General features: G+C 44.8%; 1 protein-coding gene across 1 annotated transcript; it reads right to left on the reverse strand.

The window, feature by feature from the left end:
- Nucleotides 1-333: 333 nt before the first annotated feature.
- Nucleotides 334-14,318, reverse strand: LOC130386902 (kinesin-like protein KIF20B). The gene is made up of 8 exons (XM_056595762.1): nucleotides 14,019-14,318; nucleotides 8,620-8,793; nucleotides 8,137-8,184; nucleotides 7,829-8,035; nucleotides 5,160-5,222; nucleotides 4,896-5,001; nucleotides 3,587-3,705; nucleotides 334-3,155 (listed from the first exon to the last, which is right to left on the reverse strand). The coding sequence occupies exons 1-8, from the start codon at nucleotides 14,121-14,123 to the stop codon at nucleotides 3,084-3,086; spliced, it is 894 nt and encodes a 297-aa protein (XP_056451737.1). The 5' UTR covers nucleotides 14,124-14,318; the 3' UTR covers nucleotides 334-3,083.
- Nucleotides 14,319-14,362: the final 44 nt, after the last annotated feature.

Raw genomic sequence — 14,362 nt, forward strand, 5'->3', positions numbered from 1 at the left:
TTGAGACCTTAGATGAGCCCTCCACCTCCACATCAAGGCCTTTTCATGGGATGGACAAGATTTTTATTCAGGTACTCTTTTGTAAGTTGCGCCACAAGGCTTTGATCATGGTAAATAAATTACAATTTTAACCCATCATTTATTTAGGTTGGAACAGAGGGCGCTGTATAAGGGCAACCTTCAGTTGGATAATGTGAAAAAAATTCTGGAGATAAATAAACTCAAGCTAGAGATACAGCTCCTCGAGAGCGTAGGCTATCATTTATTAATTTTCTTTGGTTAAGCTAGACTGACCCCCTTTTTTTTTTTTTTTTTTCACAGCAAATGCACAGCGAATGATGAAATAAAGATGAACAAATATATTGCCGTCCATTGTATTCTTTCTAAAGAAACACAAAACACAGATGTCATCAACTCACCAGTGGAAACAAGGCTCTACGAAAAATCTGTCAGAAGATGCTTTAAGTGGAATGATTTTTTAAGCCCATGAGATGGATAAAGGGCCCAGAGACTCTTTGGAATGGAGTTGATCTTTGTCCACTGATGCCTAAGGATCTGAGTCCGATTTCCCCAGATGACCCGGAGGTCAAAAAGGAATTTGTGGTCATCCACGATGCAGTTATGGAGGAAAGATAACCTACAAGCAAGCTGTTGGAACACACAAGATGGAGTAGTGTAAAGGCCGTATCAGGGATGTTGAGGTTCAGACGAACCCTTTGTCAACCAAGCCACAAGAGAAAATAATGCACTGAAAGGCTCAGAGGTGGGAGTAAAGACACTGTTCAACAGCACATGAACAAGTTCAGAAGAACACTGGGAGCTAAGAACCTTGAGCAGAAGTCAGGCTAGATCCAGTCATGGAAGATGGATTGTTAAGGGTTGGAGGAAAGCTAAGTAGGCCAGTTATGCCACAGGAACACATGCCATCCTCCTACATAACGACCTGGAGAACCTTGCACCGAAACAACTACACCTTCATAACCAATACACTTCAATTTGATCGTGTTTGCATGAATAAAGAAAACATATAGCCAACATAAAGAAATGACTAGATCAATATTTATGAGTGAATGAATGAATGTCTTCAGGGACAAGAGGAACCCTCTCCACTTATTGGCTACTCTGAAATGGCTACCATCTCTGCCTCATTTTTAGCCTGGAGAAAAAAATGTGTGTATATATATATAATATAAATCCTTACAGTACACGCAAAATCTGTAACAAGGCACATCCACATTTTATTGTTCACAGCAAGAAGTTTTCTAAATATAACATCTATAAAAAGTAACATAACTTTATGATAAATACAGAACAGGTAACAGGTAACCATACAACAACGTTTCTATCTGGGTTTCCCGTCTTCTTTCCATCATTTGACCTCTGAGCATTGGGGCGAGGATCAAGAGGAGGAGCTCCTCTGGGTCATGCTGCTCATTCAGTAGACATGAGGCTCTCTTCAACCCGTCCGGATTGGGATGAGCTCTTCTTGTTTTTCCCCCAGTGGAGCCATGGGGTTGGAGAGGTGTGCTGGGAGGCTGAGGGAGTGTAGGCGTGGCTGCTGAACATGAGGGCTGGGTTGTGCTGCAGTATCTGGGCAGGGAGCTGGACAACAAAATCCTCTTCCCCAACGTTTCCACTCGTTACTCTACACTGCAAATAAGGGTCCAGGAACCCCTAAATGGAGCAATACTGCCATTTCTTTCCCTCTCCTCCCTCACCACCTTCTCTCCTTTCTGTGCCTGTTACTCAGGGTTTTCTACCAACTTTCCAGTTACAACCCGCTCTACCACCTGAGCTACTGCCGCCCTATTAGCAACAGGCTAGTCCCTCAAAGCTCACGTGAAGGAAACAGATGTGCCGAGGATGCTACATTAATTAGCTTTAATGCTACCCTCGCTGAGTCAAAACCATTTATAGGTCAGTTTATTATAGCAATTTAATTTCCGAATCATCCCCAGGATACAGTATAGTTCGTGGGTTAGGCTAAACCTTTTATTTCTCCTGACCACATGACGTTGAACTATCATGATGTTGTTAAGCTTGGGCTACATGTTCTACATGTTATTGACCTATACATGGGCTATGTTATTTACATCCCATCACATTTAATCATCCGACTCAAGGTCCACATAGTGACATCCAATAAAAGATCAAGGTTTGAGAAGAGGAACTAGATGCTGGTGTCTTTATAACAGTTCTTTTGAACCAAGATGACCTCGTATTCAGAGTCGTAGAGCCGTCAAATCAATATACATACAAATTATTAAACATGTTGGAGGTATTGACTCCCGCAGCCGCAAACATTTCCCTTGCACCACGCCAGCTACGTGTCTTAAGTGAACATGTCTATACAGTAAATTTAAAGAAATGAAAGTCAACTTAAAGCATACCATTCACAAAGGTTCAGAGTACACATTCTGATTAACTTATGTATATGCGATAATAATGGACTGACTTTTTTTTATCAGAATCAAAATGGTCTGGAATCCTTATGCTTTTATTTGGCTAGAAGGGCACCATTCAAATATGATTATGTATGATCAGATATAGACCCATATATGATTAAGTATAATCATATATGTCATGAATCATAACATTATATAATGTCCTAATATAATCCTAAACATCAGGACCCCTAGAGGGTGGGTGACACTAAGGCCCAATTCCATTTCTACCCCTTCGCCTTACCCCTTCAAAACAAGGGGGAGGGGTAAGGGGAAGGGGTAAGGGGTAGAAATGGGATTGGGCCTTAACTCTCTAACCAGGACCCTCACTAGCGCACTAGATCCAGTCTTGGTTCATCCATGACCGGGCAGACGGTCTGAGGTCCAAGACTTGGAAGAAGACGTTAGAAGATAACAGAATAAAATGATAATCATGATAATAATGTTTGCCCCAGACGGCCTACAGCAGCATCCCATGCCCAAATATTGATCTGTGTATAGATATGTATATATATATAGTACAGCATTATGGCGTATTAGTACTCCCCAAGCAGTACGCGATGAATGGACTCCTCCAAGACTCCTTCTGTTGCACTTCAGGGTGGAGGGTTGGGGGAGAGGGGAGGAGAGTAGGGGCAGCTACTTGGCTGTCCGGCTTCGGAGGCGCCTCTTGATGATGAGGTGGTCGCTGTCCTTCTCCTCAGGGATGATCTGTAACACACATTCATATATGACCCAATATCCATGCAGAGTGTGTGTGAGAGAAGGCAGGATTCAGCAGCCTCACCTGGCCCAGGTCTGATTGATTGGTGGTGGTTGAGGCATCGCTGCTAATGACACTGATCAATGCACACAGGTCAAACCAGCCATCAGCACACACACACACACACACACACACACACACACACACACACACACACACACACACACACACACACACACACACACACACACACACACACACACACACACACACACACACACACACACACACAGGGAGATCTCCTGCATTGCAGCATGGAGCACCAGGTTGGGCTTCAGACCTATCAATAAACTCAACATCAGCTCCCTGACTCCTCTTTCGGGACCGGCCCGGATAAACCCAGTTGGCATGAAGTGTGTGTGTGTGTGTGTGTGCGTACCGGGTTGGAGGGAAGGTCCATGGGGGAGGAGATGTGTGGCTGGTAGAGTTTCTTCTTGCTTTTCTTCACCCTCACAGAGGAAGAGGAAGAGCTGCTAACCAGACTCATCACCTTCTTAGCTAGAAAGACAAGTTAGAGTTAGTGTGTGTGTACCTACAGAGGTGAACAGAGACAGAGAGAGAGAGAGGCAGAGGCAGAGGCAGAGGCAGAGACAGAGACAGAGAGATACCTCTGTGGGGTGTACTACGAACCTGAACATACTGAGGGCTGAACATACCCAGGCTCTCTTGGGAAAGCCTGGATCGACAGCGACGCAACTCCCGACCAGAGTTAAATGGTACCAAGAAGCTCACTTAGGATTCGATTAGTCTAGCCAGGTTTTCCGCTTTAGGTTCAATGCGCGTTCACGTGAAAGGGGCGTTTATCGCGTCATTTTACTCACCTTTACAAACTGGATAGATCAAGCAGCCTATATAAATGCGTGTAAGTGAAAAAATTCTGCATATTGTCTATGAAAATAACTATGCCAAATGCAGAATTGTTCGCCATTAATGCCAATAGAATGATGATTTAAAAATGCAGAAGCAACGTCCAACCTGCCTTATTCTATAATTCAGGGAATTCACATTAAATACACCCTATGTAAGAAATGTATTGCATATGTTTTCAACCACTGAGGAGGTAGCGGCGGTGGCGTAGTGGATTAGTATAAGACCCGAACGCCAGCGACCGGGGTTCAAATCTCGCCGGTTTATCATCATACCTTTACCCCCATAGATGTGGTGCCAGCGCGGCCTTGAAAATATGGGTTGAAGTTCGAAATAAGCTCAAAAGTATAATTCTATAACCTTTAGTGAATAAGTATCCATATGCATGAGAAATGGGACTTTTTAAGCTTCACATAAATGCGCGTCACTTGGGCAGAAATTCTGTCTCTCTCATAAAGAATATTCTCAGGCAATGCCAAGGGGTCGGTCCCGAAAGAGCCTCTGTCGGAGAGACCCCTGTACGATACGGGCTCCGAGGTCCACGGGAACACCCAGTAACGGTGACGCCATTGTCAGAGGAGGGACGAGGAAGCTGCGTGTCGCTTTAAGTAGCCGATCTCCCGATAGACTAAGCTGAAAACCTGCTCCCGACCAGGTTTGGTTGAGAGCATAAGTCACCATGGTGATACAGCGACGCTAAAAGAGATCGACCTTCGTGTCCCAGCTAACCCAGGCTTTGAGCTCAACATATCCCGCTAACCCACTAATCGAGGTTCGTAGTACAGGCCACTGGAGGCGAACAGAGTGAGAGCGCTCAGTACCTCCGGAGGTGAACAGCGTGGGGGAGCTCTGCAGGAAGTCTCCGATCCTCAGCAGCGCTCCGTCCTTCCTGCTGCGTGTAACGCTTCCCCCGCCAGGAGAGGGGCCCTGAAGGACCGCAAGTCAGCCTTCACCACTGGTGTGTGTGTGTGTGTGTGTGTGTGTGTGTGTGTGTGTGTGTGTGTGTGTGTGTGTGTGTGTGTGTGTGTGTGTGTGTGTGTGTGTGTGTGTGTGTGTGTGTGTGTGTGTGTGTGTGTGTGTTTTACCTCCTCCTGTTTGGGGGTCAATTTGGTCTTGGTATTTATTTTGTTTTCAACCTCTACCTCATCCTGGAAAAACACAAACACGCCAATCAGGACAGTAAGGTGAGGTGAGGTAAGCTGTGGTGAGGTATAGCTTGGTGTGGTGGGTTATGGTGAGGTAAGGTATGGTGAGATGAGGTGTGGTGGGGTGAAGGGAGAAATTACTCTTCGGTTAGTGTCCACTCATCACTGTGTCTGGGTTAGTGTCCACTCATCACTGTGTTTGGGTTAGTGTCCACTCATCACTGTGTTTGGGTTAGTGTCCACACATCACTGTTTGTTTAGGTTAGTGTCCACTCATCACCGTGTTTGGGTTAGTGTCCACTCATCACCGTGTTTGGGTTAGTGTCCACTCATCACCGTGTTTGGGTTAGTGTCCACTCATCACTGTGTTTGGGTTAGTGTCCACTCATGACTGTGTGTTTAGGTTAGTGTCCACTCATCACTGTGTTTAGGTTAGTGTCCACTCATCACTGTGTCTGGGTTAGTGTCCACTCATCACTGTCTGGGTTAGTGTCCACTCATCACTGGGTTTGGGTTAGTGTCCACTCATCACTGTGTGTTTGGGTTAGTGTCCACTCATCACTGTGTGTTTGGGTTAGTGTCCACTCATCACTGTGTCTGGGTTAGTGTCCACTCATCACTGTGTTTAGGTTAGTGTCCACTCATCACTGTGTTTGGGTTAGTGTCCACTCATCACTGTGTTTAGGTTAGTGTCCACTCATCACTGTTTGGGTTAGTGTCCACTCATCACTGGGTTTGGGTTAGTGTCCACTCATCACTGGGTTTGGGTTAGTGTCCACTCATCACTGTGTTTGGGTTAGTGTCCACTCATCACTGTGTCTGGGTTAGTGTCCACTCATCAGTCTAGTTGGAGCTGTGAGGACAGGTCTTCTGTGGTGTTTCATGCTGCTACTGTCACTACTGCTGGTTACCTACTAGCCCAACCTTAATATGACTGAACTGATGCATGTGATGAGGATGAGGACTATCTAACTGTCATACCTGCTGAGGAGCCTTTCTCTTACTCCTCATGAGAACCAAAGTCTGACCCAACAAACAAACAAGGTGAGAAACATTAGCAGGATACTCTAAACGCCAGCACTCATGGCGTCCCCCTACTGTTAATCACTGAGCTGAGAACTAACAGGAGCTCAACCAAAACCATCTCTGAGCTGCACTATTTGTCCTTCTCTCTATCTCTGAGCTCTACTATGTGTCCTAGACTCTATCTCTGAGCTCCACTTTGTGTCCTAGCCTCTATCTCTGAGCTGCACTATTTGTCCTTCTCTCTATCTCTGAGCTATGTGTCCTAGCCTCCATCTCTGAGCTATGTGTCCTAGGCACTATCTCTGAGCTATGTGTCCTACACTCCATCTCTGAGCTATGTGTCCTACACTCCATCTCTGAGCTATGTGTCCTAGGCACTATCTCTGAGCTATGTGTCCTAGCCTCCATCTCTGAGCTATGTGTCCTAGGCACTATCTCTGAGCTATGTGTCCTACACTCCATCTCTGAGCTATGTGTCCTAGGCACTATCTCGTAGAGCTGTGTTGAAAAAATCGATTTTCCGATTTTTAATCGATTCGCATATTAATGACCGATTATCGATTCGTACGTCCAAAGATCGATTTTTTTTAATAATAAAAAAATTAAAAAAATAAAAAAAAATAATATTTTATATATTCATGGAAAATATTCATGGGATTCCCCTGAACACTTAGGGTGCTGCATATTCTTGAAAACAAATCTTGAGTGTGGTTTTAGAACAGATTTGAACATGCTCATATAGACGCCATTCAGTGCTTTTACAGTTTAAAATGTTCTGTTCTTATGTTCGCACTTTAAAGAAAAATGCTCAACGTTTACATTTTATACTTCCAGTTTCAGTACTTCTCAGTTTATTAAGCGTGAGCAGTTTTAAAATAAAAATGCTTTTGGTAGCAACCGCTTTTGGGTGAATTCTTAATTATTTTCAAGCGTAATAATAATGCACTGGTTAGTGTCCCAGTGGGAATCCACTGTTGCAGATATAGTCACCTCAATGATGTCCTCCATTTATTGTCCTGAATTATCTTTCTTGAAGGTAGATTGACCCTTAACCTTTTCATCAGTCTTCCAGCCATCAGTAACTACCAATACTTGTAAGATTTGCTGTTTAATATTGATATAATACTAGTTTTAATATGTTGCTTCTCTACACAGTCATGAAGTGAAGGAAACGGTTCAAATACATTTTTCATTTTTATTAACATTAACCCCCGGATCGAATCGAAATCGGATCGAAAATCAGATCAGAATCGGATCGAATGGAATCGGAAAAAAATCGATTCTGAAACTTAAAAATCGGAATCGAATCGATTCTTGAAATGTGAATCGAAACCCAGCTCTATCTCTGAGCTATGTGTCCTAGCCTCCATCTCTGAGCTATGTGTCCTAGGCACTATCTCTGAGCTATGTGTCCTACACTCCATCTCTGAGCTATGTGTCCTAGGCACTATCTCTGAGCTATGTGTCCTAGCCTCCATCTCTGAGCTATGTGTCCTAGGCACTATCTCTGAGCTCCACTATGTGTCCTAGCCTCCATCTCTGAGCTCCACTATGTGTCCTAGGCTCCATTTCTGCCTCCTCACCCTGTCCATGTCGTTGCTCCTCCTCTTGCGGGGGCGGCTGATCTTGACGGTGACCGAGTCCTGCTCCCCCTGCCTTCTCAGAGCCAGGCGGTTGGGCTGCAGGGGGCTGAAGGAGATCTCCATCTCAGGCCGGGGGAACCGGCTCCTCCGCCCATTCTCAGTGGAGATCTGAGAAGACTCCAGGACCGAGGGGAACCCCGCCGAACCCTGGGAAACAAACACACACACACACAGACCTCCAGACGTTACCAACCAGGGCACACATGTTGGGCTCTCCATGGCGACCTCTGACCCCAGGCCCTGCTCACCGAACTGGTCCTCTCTGCTGAGCTTCTGCTGGTGGAGTCCAGGGTAGTCTGTAACACAACACAGGAGACATGAGGACAAGTACCACCGCAGCAGTACCAGGTGCAGTACCACAGTAGTACCAGGTGCAGTACCGCAGTAGTACCAGGTGTAGTACCGCAGTAGTACCAGGTCCAGTACCGCAGTAGTACCAGGTCAAGTACCGCAGTAGTACCAGGTCCAGTACCGCAGTAGTACCAGGTCCAGTACCGCAGTAGTACCAGGTCCAGTACCTCAGTAGTACCAGGTGTAGTACCACAGTAGTACCAGGTCCAGTACCGCAGTAGTACCAGGTCCAGTACCGCAGTAGTACCAGGTCCAGTACCGCAGTAGTACCAGGTCTAGTACCGCAGTAGTACCAGGTCCAGTACTGCAGTAGTACCAGATCCAGTACTGCAGTAGTACGAGGTCCAGTACTGCAGTAGTACCAGGTGTATTAGCCTGACCTCTGGTGGCGGGCCGGGGTCAGCGCGGAGCTGCTCGATCAGCTGCTCCTGCTCTTTGTTGCAGGAGAGGAGCTTCAGCAGCTGGACCTCCAGAGCAGACACCAGGGAGTCCCTCTCCCTCCTCCACTGGCCCATCTCCTGCTCCTTCACCGCCAGCTCAGCACAAACACTCTCCTACAGAGAGACAGAGAGATAGTGTTACACTAGAGCACCGGTCTCCAACAGGGGGACCGCGACCCCTAGAGGGTCCACGGAGGTACTGCAGGGGGGGGGGGGGGTTTTGGTTGATTAGACATTTTTTTATATTCCCCGCAATTCTTTCCACAAATTTAAATGTCTTTAAATACACATTAACATCCAACACAATCCAACACACTAGCCGTGTTTACATGGACACTTTTGATCCGATTTCTAATCGGAATAGATATATTTCTATCATGCGATCCGAATGTACTATATATGGCATTTACAAAAGTGGTAAGCATACGTTCGTATGTCTCTCGTGCACACCTGACACATCTGGACAGGCTGCGACATTTTTATGCATTTGATTTTAATGAAAGCCCAGCAGGAGAGAGCTTTTCTCTGCCTGCTCCTTTAATTAAGGACAGCACAGCAACGTCAGTTTCCCGTCCGGTCTTTATATCTACCCCCTCCTCCGCCGCAAACAATATGCATTTGGATGAGAGTGCGCAGCCAAGACTGTTGGGAGAGAAAGAGTGCTGTTATGTTAGGGATAATGTACAGAACGCTGGTCAGCAGAGAAATAGTCCGCCAAAGACGTTGACGTCGCTTAGCAACCGGACACGCTGGGGTTGATAAATTACCGGACTACTTGCGGAGTAATAAGAAAGACACTTACAAACATCACTAATTTTCGTTTCCACGTTTATGTTTTAAAAATGTCCATTTGAATAGCTTTTATGCATGATTACATGCAATTGCCAGACATTGTTGACCTTGGCAGGTATCAGTTTATTATGTTATGTTGTGTTTATGAATGGCAGTGGCATGGCCACCCTACTCACTGTAATTTGCACATGTTTAAAATGAAAACATGAATATATGAACCTGTGTATTAATTGAATATCTTAGTATTGAATGCAAAATTCAACACCTCCCTTGGGAGGTGTTTCAGGCACGTCCAGTGGGGAGAAGACCTCGGGGAAGACCCAGGACTAGGTGGAGAGATTATATCTCAACACTGGCCTGGGAACGCCTCGGGATCCCCCCGTCAGAGCTGGTCAATGTGGCCCGGGAAAGGGAAGTCTGGGGCCCCCTGCTTGAGCTGCTCCCCCTGCGACCCGACCCCGGATAAGCGGATGACGATGAGGATGATGCAAAATAACAAGGTACATTTATACATGGCACTATAGGACCAGTTTAATATAAGCAGCAATTTTATACAATATACAAGTAGGGGGTCCCCGCTCCATCTCTCCATCAGTTTGGGGGTCCTTGACCTGGAAAACGTTGAAGACCCCTGCACTAGAGAGAGAGACCTAGTGGTACACGAGAGAGAGAGAGAGACCTAGTGGTACACGAGAGAGAGAGCGAGAGCGAGAGACCACTGAATCACCGAAAAACAAGGAAATAGCCTAGGCTAGAAATGAATTCCTATTAAGTAGTTATAGTGCAGTTAGCAGAATACACGCATGATGACAATTTTGTGCAGACCACAATAATGACGTTGTAGCCTGCACGTTCAAGAGAGAGAGAAAGCAAACAATAAAAATACGTAAAATTTAAAAGAAAATAAATGTTATGAACTACCTAAGTGTTGACTGATTTGTGCCAAGGTGTTTACCTAAAATGTGTTTTCAAAGTGATCCCTAAATGCCTGTCCACTCGGTACTACACGGCCAAATTCCTTGTCATGTTGATCGCCATCATCATCATCATCATCGTCTGGCTGTGGAATGTTCCTCCGCTTGCAGAGGTTGTGTAGAATGGCACATACAGTGATCACTGTGCTTGCCCTCTCTGGGGTGAGGCGTATGTCGCCATGGAGGGCATGAAACCGACGTTTCATCAGCCCAATTCCTCTCTCCACAACATTAAAGTATAACATGTAAGTGATTACGCAGATTACGCTTAGTCCTATGCGTAAAACACATCGTATTGGCTCTTTGATGCCTTTTATTTGTTGAATCCATATTTATTATTGTTTACTGATTTCTTCCATGTATGCTAGAGCACACAAACATACACGACCGGTTGTGGATTGAGGTAGGGTGTCTAGAGCCACGGTGTCTAGAGCCGCGTCTTGCATGGATAGTCACTGTCACCCAGCAAGTGACACCTGGTACATCTCAAAAAGCTGCCTCAGACCGCACACCTTTAAAATGCGCGAATCATGGGTAGCTGAAGCTCCAGGCCACTTTGCATCAACATCCAGTAGGCTATGTTAAAATTTGTATCAAAAACAACCTACGTGTTGATGGAATGCACTTTCTTCCTATTGACGAACACGTCCTCGTCTTTTGATGGCGCAATTATTTTTATGTGCGTTCTTTCAATAGCACCGACCACACCGGGCATACCTGCAAGTGCCATGAAGTTGGCTTTGATCCTGTGTAATTGTTGAATGTCCAAAGGAAAGTTTATGGCACGGCTGACTGATGGTTGCGATATTTTTAAATCGTCGGCATTGCAAAGTTGCATTTCCCCTGTTGCTAAATAACGTAGTTTGGCCAAACATTTTATTTCGGGACTAATCGGATTATTCCTGTTAGTCGGGGATGTTAATGCATCGTGCACTGCTCCACAACAAGTTTAATACCCTAACATTTCGTCTCGCAGGCATTTTACGATTCTTTGTGAATAGGTCTTACTGAGTTAGGAGTCCTCTTGAGGACTTTTAAGCTCTCCTAGACTTAGGTGCTACTTTTAGGCCTAAAATACTTTATGAATTGCTCTTAGTGAAAAAAGTTAGGAGTCCTACATTTAAGAGTGACACGCCCATTATTTTTAGGAGTTACTCCTAAATTCGCCAGTTAGGACCTACTTTTAGACTTTTATGCGTTACGTGTTTAGTTTGCGTGTGTTTAAACAGAGCCCACACACGCGCCCGCATTCATTCATTCTTTTTAACACTCACTCGCGGTAAAACAATGTTTTTCAAGATCAAATACTCATCAATCCTAAAAGTTATGGGCATGTAGGCCTACACGATGTCTCTGTCAAGAAAATATGTGTTTGCTGTATGGTGTTTGCAGATGCATTGATTTAAAAGTACAACTTATTACCGCTGCATCAGCTGTTCTTTCCCAAATAATTTACCAAGAATGTGCGGCTAGGTAGATGGGAGAAGCAAAGTGTATGCGCGAGGTGCACAAGCAATCCGTATGCATCGCATGCGCATGTATGCATGCGCCCTTAAAATAGCATCTGAACAACGCGCCACTGACTTTAAAACAGGTATTTCCTGGTCAGTAGCGCAATGGTATTCAGAGACGGCAAAATACCGTTTGCGCCAGAACACGCCTCCTCCTTCCGCCGAACCGCCCCTTGGGGCGCATGATCAATCCCTAATTTACCGGCGAGTGGCGGTGGTGGGAAAAGAACGCTCTACGCCAGTTGTAAACCAGCAAGGACACATGTGCCAGTGACTAAGTCACTTGCGCCGGATGCAAGATAGGGCCCCTAGTGTTACACTAGAGAGAGCTGGTGTTACACTGGAGAGGGAGAGACCTAGTGTTATACTAGAGAGAGAGAGAGAGCTAGTGCTACACTAGAGAGACCTAGTGTTACACTAGAGAGAGATAGATAGTGCTACACTAGAGAGAGAGAGAGCTAGTGCTACACTAGAGAGAGCTAGTGGTACACTGGAGAGAGAGCCCTAGTGTTACACTAGAGCAGGGGTTTTCAAAGTGTGAGAGAGTGAGCCCCCCCTCAGAGAAAAAAATTCAGCTGAGCCCCCCCCCCCCCCCCAATTTTTTTTTCTAAATACCTGTGTTTTGAAAGCTATTTTAATTATTTTACATATTTCAAACATCTCCGATCATATTTTTAAAACATTTGGAACATATTTTTTAAACATTTGAAACAAATTTTTTAACATATTTCTTAAACATATTTCTGAAACATTACAACATCTTTTTGCGTTTTTAAACAACCCAATTTAACAACTTTATCTAAGCATGTTTTAGCTTAACCTTTTTTAAATACATTTGAACATCTTAATCTGTGTAAACTGCCAGTTTACAGATTCATTCAGGGTCCCCGATTCTGAATTTTCTGAGTCGAATCAGATCTGCCTTTTCAGTCCAGAGATTCGACTATTCGGCGGGGTTTGTTTACCGGCGTTGCTATGGTGACCTAAATTATTATAAGCAACTGAAAACGACGCCGGTTTGAAACTAAAACTGTGATTCAGAAAAAAGTATAAATGCTATCAAAATTCCGTTTAGATAGTATTGAAGATACAAGTGTGTAGATTTGTTTAATGGTTTGAACGATGGTAAACGGTTGAAAAAGGAATGAGTTACAATGTCTAGAAGTAGGTGTATCAGAATGGGCTGACGTCTTCAATGAAAACAGCTGAAAACGAAGCAGTATGAAACTAAAACTGTGATTCTGAAGACATTTTAAATGATATCGAAATTCTGTTTCGATATTATTGAAGATACAAGTGTGTAGATTTGTTAATTGGTTTGCACGAAGATAAACGGTTGAAAATTGATTAAGTTATGTTACTTCTACAGTTGAAGTACGACTGATGATTTGAATCATCGTCTTTCAGGGGTTTTTTTCGGGTTTATTTTTTTCTCACGTCGCGCCCCCCCTGAAGAACTCTGGCGCCCCCCAGGGGGGGCGCGCCCCACAGTTTGAAAACCACTGCACTAGAGAGAGAGAGAGCTAGTGATACACTAGAGAGAGCTGGTGGTACACTGGAGAGAGCCCTAGTGTTACACAGTTCACATGTTCCGTGCGTTTACACAGACTGAGTAAATATACCGGCTTGATTTCGGACCTCAATTTACCCTCCCGGACCCTTCACATATTGGCGGTTTCATTTTCATGTAAATGCAATGAGACGGCTCTGAGGTTCCAGGGGCGGGTAGAGGTGCTGCTGCGTTGTCTCTACAACAGAGACAACGCAGCGATATCAAAGTAAGTAGTTCTAACTTGAGAGACGCTGGAATCCGTGAGCTGCTAACCATCATGTGAGGGGATGCAGTCTCATCTAACAGGGAAAGATGGTGCGATCTATGAGAAATATGCACCCGGAACGTTCCTTAAAAAACAAGTGGTCAGCAAAATAAAGAATATGTTGATGTTTTTGCTGAGAGAGAGAGCTAGTGTTACACTCGAGAGAGAGAGAGAGAGAGAGAGAGAGAGACAGAGAGAGAGCTAGTGATACAGGTTACACTGAAGAGAGTAAAGTTTGCGGGTACCAGTTGGATGTGTTCCCTAGCGTGTCGCTCTCTGTCCTCTGCAAACTTCCTCATCTCTTGGTTCCTCTTCTCTTCTGCTTCCTTAGCCTGACCAATCAGAAGCATCTTCTCCTCCAGCCATCTCTTCCGGTCCGTCTGCTGTCTATCAGTACACAGCTACACACACACACACACACACACAATCTGGTTTAGACTAGAATAGGATCTGGTGTAGATATAATCTGGTTTAGATTTAATCTGGTTAAAACCAATAGAGTAGGATCTGGTGTTGATATAAACTGGTATAGATATAATCGGGTTTAGACTAGTGAATAGGATCTGGTGTAGATATAATCTGGTTTAGA

Source organism: Gadus chalcogrammus, chromosome 8 (genome assembly GCF_026213295.1).
Source record: "Gadus chalcogrammus isolate NIFS_2021 chromosome 8, NIFS_Gcha_1.0, whole genome shotgun sequence".
In the NCBI taxonomy this organism is placed as follows: Eukaryota; Metazoa; Chordata; class Actinopteri; order Gadiformes; family Gadidae; genus Gadus; species Gadus chalcogrammus.

Coding starts and splice junctions, on each gene's coding strand:
- LOC130386902 (XM_056595762.1), bottom strand. CDS start 14,123: ATGCTTCTGATTGGTCAGGCTAAGGAAGCAGAAGAGAAGAGGAACCAA. Junction 8,036..8,136: donor CAGCAGAGAGGACCAGTTCG/GTGAGCAGGGCC, acceptor TTTGTTTCCCAG/GGTTCGGCGGGGTTCCCCTC. Junction 5,223..7,828: donor GGAGCAACGACATGGACAGG/GTGAGGAGGCAG, acceptor GTGTTTTTCCAG/GATGAGGTAGAGGTTGAAAA.